Below are 14843 nucleotides of genomic sequence, written 5' to 3'. Positions count from 1 at the left end.
TTACTTGTCACACTACAGATGTTACGGTTCATTTTGCTCTGTCTAAAAGCCATTGTTTTGCGGGAAAGGATCAGTCTCATGAAACCTCACGTATTTTGTACTTTTAAGGCAACCTTAAGGTAAATATGTCCTCATTTTTATTTTGTCAGACTTAGCAGTATATTGAGGTAGTAAGGGTCTAATGTAGTAACAAGATTCGTCTAACACATTGATATCTAGCCTACACTTAAACTTTATGTTTTAATACTTTACAACTTACTGAGCCATTTCAGAGTATTTTTTGTACTTCTTACAATTTAGTAGGCATTATTGTCCTCTCTTCAGAGAATCATTTAGGATTAGGAAGTTTAGTGTAACGGTCAAGAATGTGGGTATATGCTTGTAATCTCAACACTTAGGAGGCACAGGCTAAAGATCAGGAGTTCAAGGTTATTCTCAGCAAGTTAGAGGCCAATCTGGGCTACCAGGCTTTTTTCTGGCAAAACAAAACAACACAACACAACACAACACAACACAAAACAAAACAAAACAAAACAAAACAAAACAAAGACACTGAAGCTGGGTTGTCTGGTTTTGAGCTCAGGCTGTGCACATAACCCTACTCTGCTCGGTACCTACCAATGTCTGTAAATCAGGACACTGCTCATGGTGTCTCCCACAGGGCTGCATCATGAGCACTCGCTGTGCTCACAGGGTAAGGCAGCTGTAGTGGAGTCAAATCAGCCACTGACGCAAACAAACACCCAAGAAATGTCAGCGGGACTCACCCCCTGGACTAAGTAGCATTCAGTCGCAGGAGGAATCCTTATCCAACATGGCGCTGCTCCTACGGGTCACAGTTTCACCAGTGGACAGATTATCTATTTTTTCACAAAAGCAAAACCCACGATGAAAGGAAACCTATAGTTGGAAATAATGACTCAAGCAGAAGAGCCGGGGCAAGAGTTCAAGTGTGGCTTCTTGAGAGAACCCCATTTATTTTTGTTCCCAGAAAAATACCGTGTGCAATTTAAGTACTTGTAGGCATTTTCGGGCACACTAAAAGGCCACGCTAAATGTGTATCCTGTGGTGGCTGTCCAAGTAGGCTTCCCATGGCTGTCTCCTCACTCGCACAATGCAGTCAGTGCTTCTCAGGAGGAGTCTCTATAGAGGAAGGGCTGGGCACTCCCTGGGAGCACTCTGAGCGGGTACAGAGTGCAGATGCAGTTGGCACCTCTGAGTGCTGTAGGAAAGAGGGCCTCGGCCAGGGAAAGGGTGGGCTGGTGAGCCAGCGGCAGCACCCCAGGGAACAGGCTTTCTTTTTTCTGGTGTCTTGGAGCAGTGGGCATATAAGATAAAATGAGAAGGGTGTGACACTGGGGGACAGGGAGCAACAGCGAGACCCAGGTGACACTGGGGGACAGGGAGCAACAGAGAGACCCAGGTGACACTGGGAACAGGGAGCAGCAGACTCAGGTGACACTGGGTGACAGGGAGCAACAGAGAGACCCAGGTGACACTGGGAACAGGGAGGAACAGAGAGACCCAGGTGACACTGGGGGACAGGGAGGAACAGAGAGACCCAGGTGACACTGGGGGACAGGGAGGAACAGAGAGACCCAGGTGACACTGGGGGACAGGGAGCAGCAGAGAGATCCAGGTGACACTGCTGGACAGGGAGCAGCAGACCCAGGTGACACCGGGGACAGGAAGCAACAGAGACTCAGGAAGACACAATGGGTAGAAAATCTGCAGGAAACTGAACAATCACAAAATGAGAACCAACTTAAAGATTTTACCAAAACAGGCGAGCTAGGGCAGAATAGCAGAGAGGAGAGGAAAGAGGAGGGAAGAGGACAGAAGGGGAGAGAAGAGGAAATGAGGGGAGAGGATGGAGGAGGAAGAGGAAAGGGGGGGGGAGAGAGAGAGAGAGAGAGAGAGAGAGAGAGAGAGAGAGAGAGAGAGAGAGCACAAGAGTACCACAGAAGAGAACTATAAAAGATCACCCTTGGCTCCCTGGCCATCTTGGCGTCTGATCTTGGTTGGGGGTTGTCCCGCACCTAAGGCAAGAGGATGGTGGCTGCAAAGAAGATGAAAAAATCTCTGGAGTCGATCAACTCTAGGCTCCAACTTGTTATGAAAAGTAGAAAGTCCGTGCTGGGGTATAAACAGACTCTGAAGATGATCAGACAAGGCAAAGCGAAATTGGTTATCCTCGCCAACAACTGCCCAGCTTTGAGGAAATCTGAGATAGAATACTCTGCCATGTTGGCTAAAACTGGTGTCCGTCACTACAGTGGCAATAACATTGAATTGGGCACAGCGTGTGGAAAATACTACAGAGTATGCACACTGGCTATCATTGACCCAGGTGATTCCGATATTATTAGAAGCATGCCCGAACAGACTGGTGAGAAGTAAACAAGAAAGTTTTCCTTTAATAAAACGTTGCCAGAGCTCCTTAAAAAAAAATCACCCTTGTGATGTCTTTATCACGTGGGTGATGGGTCAGGCAGCCATAGCAGGAGTCATGGATGCCATCTGTGAATTGGTAATGTATCATCAAGGTTCTTTCTAAGAAATGATACTCCCGCTAAAGCATCATGGGAAAGAGTAAGTGTGGTCTGAAAGGTTCAAAAGGTGAGTGGAATGTGAAAGGCCAGATAGAGCGTTTTGGCCCCCTCTGCCACAGGGTGACATGTGAAAAGGGAGATATTACTTTAAGCAAGGGCAGAGCAAAGTGCTGTGTACAGACTGTCATTAATAATCAGGTTTGCAAGCCACAAATGAGAAAGAACAATGTGCCTGCCCCTCGTGGATATCTTGCAAGAATCATCTGGACAGGGCGAAGCTCTCTGTGCTACCTCTCCCTTCGTCCTGCCTTATGTGCAGGTCCTGGAGACTGAGCTGGGGCCTTCTGCATTCCAGGGCCACACCCACAGCCTATTACTTAAGTCCTCAAGGACAGACTTTGTTACTACACACAAGTTCTGTGTATGTGGAAGGGGGGACATATGTGCATGTGCCTGTGTGTGGAAGCAACAGGCTAACCTTGGGTATCACTCCCCAGGCACCAGGCACCCTCCTTTTTTTTTTCTTTACTTGAGACGGGGTCTCTAATTGGCCTGGAGCTCGGCAAATAGGCTAGGCTGTCCAATGAGACAGGGTTTGCCTGTCTGCTGGGATGGCACTCATGTACCACACACATCTGGCCGTTTGACTTGGGTTTTCAGGATTAAATTCAACTCTTCACGATTTAAGGCAAGTATTTTACTGCCTATCTTTCCAGTCCCCAAACAAGCCCTCAAAATCCCTAAATACTACTCATAGAAACTTATTTGTGGGACTGGAGAGATGGTTTGGTGGCTAAGAGCACTGGTAACCAACTGTACCTCCAGTCCCAGGGGATCTGACACTGTTTTGGCCTCTGTAGGCACTGCACACATGTGGTGCATAGACACACACAGGCAAAATGTATGTATATATATATATATATATGCATAATAAAAATTTTAAAAGATCTTATTTATGACTACTATACCTAAAAGCAAACTGTGTTTTAGGTACTCGATCTATTCTAAGGTATCTACTTCTGTAGAATGACTAATTAAATATAATTTATGTTAGCTAAGCCAGGTGATATCTTGCACAGATCATTAACCGTATCTCATTAAGAAGTTTCTATATCTTCGAATCCTCAAACATTCTAAGGGGCTATGATATAGATGACTAATCATGTTAAAGGGAAAGTATTAAAGGATGTCCCTGAGGGCTCTTTAAAAACAGCGCTTAGAGGCATAAACAGGAGGCATACTACAAGGTTATGAAGAATGGCAGAAAAAAAACCAACGGTGACCTATTTCCATAACAAAGCACAGAAAAGAATTACTTCCATTAAGCTAAAATGAACTGTTGTTTCATTAAGCAAGTGTCTTTATTTACTCTTTGCTCTATCTATGATAATAGCACGTATAGCTGAGAGTCACGGTTCATTTTTTAATTTAGGAAAAGGAGGAAATCGTCTACCCTGAGGAATAGTTTTCTGGCTGACACAGTTCGGCACACTTGAGGGGGAAGTGTTCTTCATACTCGAGTCTTTATTAAACCTTCTGTCCTGAGATACGGAGCTAACGCTCTGGCCCAAGGTCAGCAGGGCATGTGCCCTGGCGGTCTCCTTCTGTGGGCTTTGATGAGAAATGTATGCCGATCTACTTCATTTGGGCACTGGTTTTGTGTGACTAGTGGTGCACATCCTGAAGATCTCTGGCTCTGGGAGAGAAGAAATGAAGCAAAGGAAGTTCCCCTTGACTATCATACCACATGTTACTCAGCCTGGACCTCCTACGGGTCCTTTATAGCCCACTAGTTATGGCTACCATGTTACCCCTTTGGTTACTTGTTTCTTGCGTTGGATGATCTCAACCTCCCCAAGTTGGCTCCTAATTTCAGAGATAATCTGGCTCAGAGTCACCTATCCCTATAAACGGATCCCCAACGCACAGATCATAGATGGGCTAACCTGAACATATTCATTCACACTGATGAACAGAGTCTTGTGTTCCAGACAGTGGGCACAGCGCTGGGAGAGCACGGGATAAGACAGAAACAATGTCAGTCACTAGCCTGTCTTGGGATAGCTAGATCTGCCATGTCCTATCTTTGAACAGAGCACAGGGAAGGAAGGAGACCGCTAGCTGGTAATCAGAGCTAGCCCTTACAGGACAGGGCTATCTGTCTCCTTGTCTTGTGACTGCTATGAGTAAGCCACAAATGCCCAGAGTGCTCTTCGAGTTTTTATTTTCAGAAAATTTTGTAAGCCTCTAACTATTTTTATGCCCCAAAATGTTAATTTGTAGATACTTCTTTGAAAGAAAAAGAACATTCCTTAGAGATTTTTTTCCCCCCTCAGCAACAAGGAATTCAAGTAGGCCTTTTATTGGCACTCTATCAACTTCTATAGCCAAGAATGCTCAGGGTTAGAACAAAACCACCAAGGTGCCTTTGCTACTGACTACGGCCCAGAGTTCAAAGGTTAACCTCTAAGAATGCTCAACCCCTCCCCTTTCATTTCCCTCATAAGTAACCTCCAAATACCAAGGATTAGAGACCCAGGGTGCAGAATCTTTCCATCACAGACCTGGAAAACAGCAAGTTATTGCTAGTGCTGGTCTCTCAGAGCATTAGTCAGAACTCCTGCACACCTCTGGCAGCCAGATTCCCACAGGAGTTCAGCCTTTCAAGGCTGGGTTCTTAAAACTGCCAAGTAAACCATTCTCATAACCAGTGTGAGGCTCCATGTTGCTGGTGTGCGGAGGGAGCTGGCTATGAAGTACGGACTAGGGATGGCTACAGCTCTACCCTCTGGAAAAATGGAAAATGGGAACTGAGGAAGTAACTGCCATCACCTGCTCCTTTGGTGGTATGCTTTCTCGGGAAAAACATTTCTGTTTAGAGAAAGGTGAACAATATAGAATTTGGCTATTTTATATGTATGTATACTTGACCAACAACAAATTTTGGTGCTCTTAAATGTTTATACCGAATGCTCCCACACCCCAAATCAATTTAAGATACTGTTTAGGAAAGTATCTGAAAACATTTGTTTTGGAAAGTGTACATATTTTTCTGACGTGCACATTTTCAGTATCCCACTCTTGACATAGCAGAAGTGTTCGCTTGAGCCCCAGCATTGCAGGTGCTATGGACTGGCTACTCGGGCGGCGTGAGGAGTGGCTGCACACCACAGACCTCTGCTCAGGAGCGGTGAGGAATTAGTAATCGTTCTCAAAAGAAAACAGTCATGGAGCGATGGCCCCCGTGACGTAGACTCTACCTGCCTATCTTATGTCTTTGCCTTTGGTTTTAGGGTAAGCCAGGCTCTTGGTGAAGAAAGTGCCACCATAAGAAATGGTAAATTTGGGCCGATGCCTCCTTCTTCACAAGAGGTCCATGGGAATGTTGTTGTGGAAGTAAAGGCAAACTTTAGAGATGACAATCTAAATCCTGGAAGCTCCAAGACTCATCCCAGGACCATTCTGGACTCACAGGTGAGAGTGATTCGAAGCCCAGTGTCCACATCAGAAAGAGAACGAGAAGCCCAGATCAGTTATGGGTTGCTGTAACTTATTTAAAAGCAGCATTCCCAACGTATCTGTGTTTACTATTTTCTATGTATTTCTAGAATTCCCTAAGGAAAGCCGAGCCATTAGCGACCATGTAGCATCAGTACCACTTCAAGGACGAAGATCACGGGCATCCTGAAGTGTTGTGAGATGGCTAAGATGAGATGGGTGAGAACTCCAAGCACTGCATTCACACCGTGTGACAATGTCCCTCAGCTGAGGCTGGCAGGTTAAATGGAGGCCAATCAATCCAAGTTAAATCAATTACATTCCCTTGAGAAGCTTCAAACTAGGGAACCCGGCACCACAGCTTCTGAGAGCCATTACTGCTAATCACATCAACAGCGTTGCCTTATTAGAGAAGACACCCTCCACCCTTGTTGCTTTGTTTCTGAGGCAGGGTCTCTAATTGTCCTGGAACTCACCAAATCCAGTAGGGGCTGAATGAGCCCCAGAGTTCACCTGGGTCTGCTAGGGTGACAAGCATGTAGTATCCCCGAATGGTTTTATTTGGGGTTTTCTTTAGAGTTTTAGGACCGATGTATGCATACTTGGGTAACAGCTTAGTTCTTTTTTCTATTTTTATACTTCGCATACATGTAGTTCTATTTCTATGTGACAACATTCCTTTGTATATTCTTTCAGTATCATGTCCATTGGTAGTTCATTTGTACATGTTGCTAATTCTTCCACTGCGATACAGTATTTCAACATATGACCACACTGTTAACACATGCACTTGAATATATACTTCACTAGAACACACACACACACACACACACACACACACACACACACACACACACACAGAGGGAGAGAGGGAGAGAGAGAGAGAGAGACAGACAGACAGACACAGACACACGCACACACAGAGAGACAGACAGACAGACACAGACACATGCACACACACAGAGTGAGAGACAGACAGACAGACACACACACACGCACACACAGAGAGACAGACAGACAGACACAGACACATGCACACACAGAGAGACAGACAGACACAGACACATGCACACACACAGAGTGAGAGACAGACAGAGAGACACAGACACACGCACACGCACACACACATGCACACACACACAGAGACAGACAGACAGACAGATGCGCACACGCGCGCGCGCACACACACACACACACACACACACACACACACACACACCACACTGAGCACCTAGGGGTTGGGGCCAGGGCGGTGACGAAGAGGGAGGTAGTTTAAAAAATCCTAAGTGAAATTCTAAAGGAAATTAATTCCAATGTGTCTCTTGCCAATCAATTTTAATATTAACTAGTTCTCACGCAGCTTTGAAGAAAGGTCATTTAATTTCTAGATTTATCTTTCTGCAGAGTTAAATCCCTGCACATTGACCAACTATAAGCTATGACACTAGCTACATCTTAGCTTACTCTTTTAATTCTGCGATTCTCCGTAGATTAATTGAGGTTGCTTCCCCCTAAATCAGTCCCCAGCACACATTTTTACATAAGAGCATTTTTCTTTTTGATAGAGCCAATATTGCATATACTGAAAGAAGAAAAGGTTCTTTCAAAATTTAAAGCAATTCTGCATCAAAAGAGTTTCAACTTAACACAAATCAAGGCTGTAAAATAAAAAAAAATATTGTTAATTTTGTAGCCAAATTAAGGAATGCAATCACAAGTAATAAAAGATCAATCTTAAAAGGATTTTAAGTCCAACTTCCAAGTCTTGAGTGTTTTGATTATCACCAGCGTATGAGTGTAGAAAACCATTTCTACACTCAATAGTGTGTTGGTGTCAATAGTGTGGCACCGACAGAATGTGCTTACCGTTGTCATTCCTCCTGGAATGACAAACAGCAACTACATCCTTCCTGTACCCAAAACTTCCCACATGCTAGTCACACGCCTATGTTAGTCTGTCAAGGCAATTTGACGAAGGAGATACTGCTATTCCTCCCGTCATATAAGAAGAAACTGAGGCACAGTAAGGGAAAGTAAGTTCCCACATCTGTGAGTTGAGGCTGCCTCAGGCAGGTGCGATGTCTCAGAGTTCAGTTCCCAGCACCCACCCACATGGCAGCTCATAAATGTCTGTACCTCCAGGGAACCCAACACCTTCTTTTGGCTTCCCCAGGCAACGTACACCTTGGTACACACACACAGATGCAGGCAAAGTGTTCATACACATAGAGATAAGCATGTTTAAAAGCTGTACCTTTGTGAATCTCAGACTGCTTGCTATGCATTATCACCTTCATGGCGGCTGACATTGTTATTGTTATTTTGATAACAATAGATCTTCAAGATCAGAGAATAGTATGTGAACCTTGGGAGGGAAATCTACATACATATATTCTGATTTATGAGGAAATTGTGACGATGATCGTAACTAAGCAACCCTCCAATTCTGGGAGAACTAATTAAGAAATGAATTAAGGGATTCAATGGGTACCCAAATTAGTCATTAGGGCTCAGAGATCTGGAGCTCTGGTCTAAATCCAGTTCTGGCACTTGTCTCTAAAATAAACATGACCAGATAAGTACCCCAGCTCACAATTAAAATGGATTTAGATGGCTCATGTGTCCGCATGGGAAAGACCTCTTCCTAATTGAATTCGGACATCTCTTCAGTTATTGTGGGTTTCATTTACCATTTTCGCAGTCTTTTTGTAACTGCTGGCAACGGGATTATGCTAAGGGAGAAATCTCTTCCATCAGCCATGCCTGCTGTAGCAGCATAAAAAGACAGAAAGCAGCGCTATGGAGCGGTAATTAGAAAATTCCTTAAGTGTGCTCATGTGGCATGTGTTTGAGACAACTACCAACTGGCAAGACCTGGTACAGAAGGGATGTCTGATGTCACCGATCTGGGGTAAACAGTCAGGAGAAGTAGTGTTCCAACACGCGATTAGAGCAATCTCTTCAGGCCAAAGCACTCTGGCTTCCCACCTCTAATATGATTAGTGGCAGACAGCTGGAGGCAACTCATCCTACTGACAAAAATATGATCAGAATTGTTTTCAATTGGTACATCTTTCCACCAAGCTGCTGCCTTCCAGCAGAATAATCAGAGCTTCTGATTATCTGGTGTTCGTTCCAAGGAAACAGGAATTGACTATGTCCTTGCTTGTCTGGTGAGGAGAAGGCTGCCAGAATCTACATTATAGCTCTTCAGTTGCGTAAGCAAAAGACAACAGAGGGGAGAGAGGTTGTGTTCATGTACCTCTGCTCACACGCAATGTACATATGTATGGACACAGAAATAGTTTGTCCTGTTTTTATTATAATAATTCTCCTTCTGCAAATATAAAGTACTTCCATGGTGACTCACACACAAGGAAATCAAACGTCCCAACCCATGCATGAATTATGACCAACTCCCCACCCTGCCAGAGTCAATGACTCTTTTCAGAGTTACAGTCATCTTACTGAAGTTCCTAGTTTATGGAAAAAGAATCAAGTTTAAACACTGATGGGAAACCTAGGAGGCACCTAGGTCTGCTTCACTGGACTGTGTCAATTTGGAAGTTGTGTTTTTTTTTCTCTTAAATTTCAAGGCCAAAAATCTTTCCACATGGAATAAATACAGACTGTTGAGGAATCTCCACAAATGTATGGAACCCAAAGCAACCTGCTTTTTGTCTCCAAAGACTTCTGACAGAATCATTCACACGTGAATAGCTACTGAGACAGTTAACTCTTTAGTTGTTTTTGTTTGTTCGTTTGTTTGAGGTGGAAGGTCCCATACTGTGGCCCTGGCTGGTCACAAACTCACAGGAGATCCATCCATCTGCTTCCTCCTCCTCTGAAGGACTGAGAGGAAGGACAAGTACCACCATACCTGGGTGACAATTAGCATTTTATTGGAGGTGGGTTTCCTTTACATTGATGACCTTGAGCTAGCCAACACCTTTGAAGATGACTGTAATTATCACATCTCAGATGCGATCAGGAATATTCAGGATGGTTATAGACTATCCAGATACCACAGAGAAGAGAACTGAGGCTCAGAAGAATGAGAAATAAGACCATGCAATTATTAAGCAGCTGGAGGCTGGAGGCAAGGCCAGGCTGGCTGACTCAGTCTGTCTGCTTCCATTCCATGCTGTCCGAGGACTGCAACTGAGAGACAGACTTCCAGACTCATTGGGGGTTGTCTTCAACAGCACGGGCCAGGGCTGTCACTGCCACCCTGGGAAGCCAGGCAGTCTGGCTCTAGAGCCTGTGCTCTTAACTCTTAATTCCCTTCTAGTTCACAAGGATGCCTAGAATAGACCTTGGTTTCTTTTTCTTTTTGTGGTACTCCAAAGTATCTTACATGAGGATATTCTAACAATAACCATGGAAACACTGATGTAGTTTGGAAGGGGAATGTGGGTGGGACAGAAGTGGCTTGGATACCTCGGCCACATGGCCCCAACCGAATAGTCTCGGTCCTCACATTTTAGTGACAACTGTAGCCTGAAACTTTAAGAGGCAGCTGAGACCTCCTACCCATCAAAGCTGACTGAGTTCTACAGGGGTCAGCCACAAGTGAAGGGTTAAGTCATCCACAAAGACAGGAAGACATCATAGGGAAAGAGGGGACCATCTCTACTTACCTGGGAATCCACAGAGTTGTTCCCGAAAGCAGCCTGGCTTCTGGAGTCTCCTAGGAAGAAATTAATTTGGAGGGTCAGACTGGTTGGTCTCCACTAGCAGCATCCTCACCCATTCCCCAACATACTTGCCCCACATCCCAGAATCTTGAGTCTGGCGGATAATGAACTGGTCCTCACACATGACTTAATCCAACCTTGGGTAGGCAGGGTAATTCGAGTCTGTTTACTCAGCAGTAAACTGGGGATAATTATAGCTTTCTCACCAAGTGTTTCGCTGCACGATAAGCAAAGCGTGCAATGCATTCAACACACCGAGCACGGAATGGTGATATTTAACAATAGCTGGCATTTGTTACAAACTTAGAAAGTGCCTGGCACTGCTCTAGAGTTGGCCCCCCATGTTAGTTCTCCAAGGGAGGCACTGGCACCATTGGCATTTCCCAGAGACCAACAGACAAGGCACGGAAGGGTCAAATGGTCTGACTACTGAAACTATACTAGAATATATCGTTGGACTGGGAGTCTAACGGTGATAAAACCTGGTCACATAGTATTCGCCTAATTAAAAATAAATGTTTGCTATTGTTTCTATTGTGTAATATGATCTTCTTTCTACCAGACTTAGCCTATAATGTATGATAACTGAAGTCACCACTCAGCCAGTTACTACTCAACCAGCCACTCATTCACACACCACTCCATTTCTACATTTATTAGTAAACCCAGTGTCATCAGTAATCCTCAGAACACTCTGTGGGGGTTCAAATGCTTAAGGGGTCACAGATCCCACAGTTATAAGTTCAAATTTCATGAGACCTTTATAAACTTTATAAACCGCCATTTCCCTTTGGGCCACAGCTGTCTTCCCTCTATCCAGAGGAGTCCTTTGCCCCAATCCCTGGAGAACAAGAAGAAGGGACAAGAAGGAGGGTGCTTGAAAGAATAAAATGTGGATGGGGCTGGAGGGGGTAAAGGGGAGACGAACACTAAGGAGGGATTGTATGAAAGCCTAATTCAGTAGAAGATACTTAAAATGTATACATGCATGAAAGAAATCTAAAGTGCAATCATTGAATAACAGGAGAGACAGAGCTCAAATTAGACATTCCCTGCCACCAAATGAAACCTTGAATGCTGGGAATGGGTTATATGTGGTTGAGTTGTGGTCACAGAGGCCCCATGGAACCCCCAAACAACCTAGGCTACTGGCAAGGGTGTTGGTTGCTCCCCACAAGTGGGTGGTAAGGTCTTACTGCTGAAGATAACACCTTCATCACTCATTAAACATAGAAAAGACGAACTGGTGCTTACACAGAGCCTTCACCCCCTACTGACTCTCTTCCATGGTACTAGAAGGTATTCTTTCAGAGGAGAAAGGTGAACATCAACTGAGCCACAGTCCCTGCAGTCTATAATGATGACTTACCTGTAAAATACGCTGGCACAATCTTGACACAAAAGCTGTGTGAGTCACCCACCCCTATCTGACTGGAATGTAAGGCCAACTCCATGGGATGGAACCCATGCCTGACACTCACTGCTCAGGTGTCCAAGAACCTGAGAGTGGATAGGCCACAGCCCTAGGGGAAAACCGAACACTACTGCTCTGCTCAAGGAATGTAGCAATGACTCCTAATATTGTTCTGCTATACTCATAGGCCAGTGCCTTCTTAGCCATCATCAGAAAAGCTTCTTCCCGATGTAGAGGGGAAAAAGGACAGAGACCCACACCTGGACAATGTGCTGAGAATCACAGACCTTGAAACACTGCACATCCTAAATGGGATATCATCACCAAATTCCTCCATTCAAGTCTCAGAGACTCTGTGGAAGAGGAGACAGAAGGATTATGAGAGCCAGTGGGGATGGGGCACACCAAGGAAGCAAGACCTTCCAGATACAAGATGACTGATGAGCCTAAAAAAGACTGTGGCAGCATGGACAGGTCTAAACCAGATGGGGTCGCTGAAGTGAACAGAGTTAGCCCAGGACGCACCAAGGCCAAGTTCTTAGCCCAAAGGAAGAGTTATTTGCTCCAGAGGGACAAAGGGCAGGGAATAAAAGACAAAGACAGGAGATAGAAGATGAGGGAGAAAAGGAAAGAACAAGAGAGAAGGGTTAGGGGTATTTTCCCTGATGTGGGACAAAGGACTCCCTGTGGGTACAGGGGAGACGGATGTGGCCCAGAGAAAAATGGCGGTTTATAGAGGTACAAGAAGAAACCTTGTGTTGGGTTGGGGTGCTTAGTTTTAATTGGACATGTAATTAGGGTTGCCAAAGGGAGCTGGGATTCAATATTTTGATACCTGGACCTTGGTGTCAGCCTCAGGAAAAGGAAGTGGCCAAATAAGGGCACAAATCTTGGTGGCTAGCCTTAGCACTGTAATCTAATGGTTTTTAGCAAGCAGGGAAAAGGGTAAGGGACAAAACCTGTTGCGTCTGTGTTGGCCATGCTCAGGCCTGCTAGAGCCCTTCAGTCCCAGTGCTTCAAGAAGAAATGGACACACACCCCATCCCTAACCCAGAAGCTATCTCCAATTGATAATCATTTGCAAATGAAAAATTAATTTTCTCAGTAGGTATGAAAAGCACATTTAAGGGTAAGCCCCATGCTCAGAAGCCAACACAAAACAAACTCAAAGGAATCTTTGAAAGCTTCTTGTCCTACAGTGCTGTCTTGGCAATGCTTTCCCCTTATATATTTGCTTATATATTATAGGTTTGCAATTTTGTTTTAAGAGGTGTGTGCGTGTGTGTGTGTACGTTAATGTCTCAGCATTAGCTATATGTTCATTGTGCTTTTTCTTTAGATCTTTTTCCCAATTGTTTGTTTTGTCCATTTTAATTTTATCTATTATTATTATTATTACTATTATCAATGTCTAGCTGCATTTTGATTAGAAAGAAAGGCTGTGGGTTTGGGTGGGTTGGAAGTGGGGAAGATCTGGAAAGAGTTGGAGAAGGTGAGCCATAGTCAGAATTGCATAAAAATATTTTTAATAAATTAAAAAAATGAAATGATATGGCATGCCTGGCTATGATACCACTTCTCCAGGTATTTCTCCTCACCACTAACATCTCTGGGTTTCGTATTTACATGAGAAGATTGACCTGGACATCCCAAGACACTAATCTGCAACTACTTCTTTTAATCTTTTCTCCCAATAATCTGGCTTCCAAGGGAGAATAAAACGCTTCAGTGGCACGAACAGTGTCAGGACAGTGCCGAGGTCATTCACATAAAACACAAGCCACATTTCATAATCAGCCTGTGTGCAGGATCAATTCTTATCACAGGAAATATTGGCAACCAGAAGACAAGGGAAGAATGCAGCCTGAGGACAGGCATGGTGCCTACCCTGCTCTATCCTGAACCCTGGGAGTGACCCCAGAGAATCAAGACCAATCAGAAGAAACCCAGGGTCACGGGTGTCCAGCAGTTGGTGGATAAGGTAATTAGGCTGATGGGGTAGATCAGAATACCTGTTAAAACTAAAGCAGAAAACAGCCACTTAATGAGATGCCTGGACCATAAGTCAGGTGAGGATGCCATGGAATAGAGCTCCTGAGGCTTCCTGACTTCAAGTATACCAGGAGCCATTTGGATAGCTGTGTGTGTGTGTGTGTGTGTGTGTGTGTGTGTGTGTGTGTGTGTGTGTGTGTGTGTGTGAGAGAGAGAGAGAGAGAGAGAGAGAGAGAGAGAGAGAGAAAGAGGGGTGGGGGATATCTTTGGGAAACATTTACTTCAACATAGGACGCTACTGACTTTATTTACAGATCAGTTCGTCACACTTAGATCCATTTGCTTTCACAAGAACCCCTTGGAGGGGAATAATTCAGTGAGCGTAATACCTCCATTAAATAGGAATTGATTTCAAAATATGCTTTTCAAAGTTTTGACAAAAGCAATTTTCTGATTTTCTTTATGTACCACCAAAGGCAAACACTGTTGTGTTGACAGTGTAATAAATGAGTTGTCAAATATTAAACATTTATAGATTTAATTTTTAATAAAGGCTTTTAAACACACCCCAAAATATCCATCAATGTTTGACATGGAGAGCTGCCTTTTGGTAAATCCAATCCCCCACTACAACTGAACTTGGCACAGGATATTTATGGTTCTCTGACACAACAAGGTGGGATTCCTTA

General features: G+C 44.3%; 1 protein-coding gene and 1 pseudogene across 30 annotated transcripts in view; one reads left to right on the top strand and one right to left on the bottom strand.

Moving 5' to 3' along the window:
* Window positions 1–14843, bottom strand: part of Spats2l (spermatogenesis associated, serine-rich 2-like) — a 173678-nt gene that overhangs the window by 137419 nt on the left and 21416 nt on the right. For all 30 annotated transcript variants that reach the window (XM_087566174.1, XM_087566164.1, XM_087566165.1 and 27 more), the window contains 1 exon segment: window positions 10692–10741. In XM_087566174.1, coding sequence (XP_087422300.1) covers window positions 10692–10741 — 50 coding nt within the window.
* Window positions 2003–2401, top strand: LOC108351936 (60S ribosomal protein L30-like; annotated as a pseudogene).

The sequence above is a fragment of the Rattus norvegicus genome, chromosome 9 (genome assembly GCF_021556685.1).
Source record: "Rattus norvegicus strain SHRSP/BbbUtx chromosome 9, alternate assembly SHRSP_T2T, whole genome shotgun sequence".
Lineage (NCBI taxonomy): Eukaryota > Metazoa > Chordata > Mammalia > Rodentia > Muridae > Rattus > Rattus norvegicus.
The sequence above is the reverse complement of the archived record's forward strand: the minus strand, read 5'-3'. Positions and strand labels throughout refer to the sequence as shown.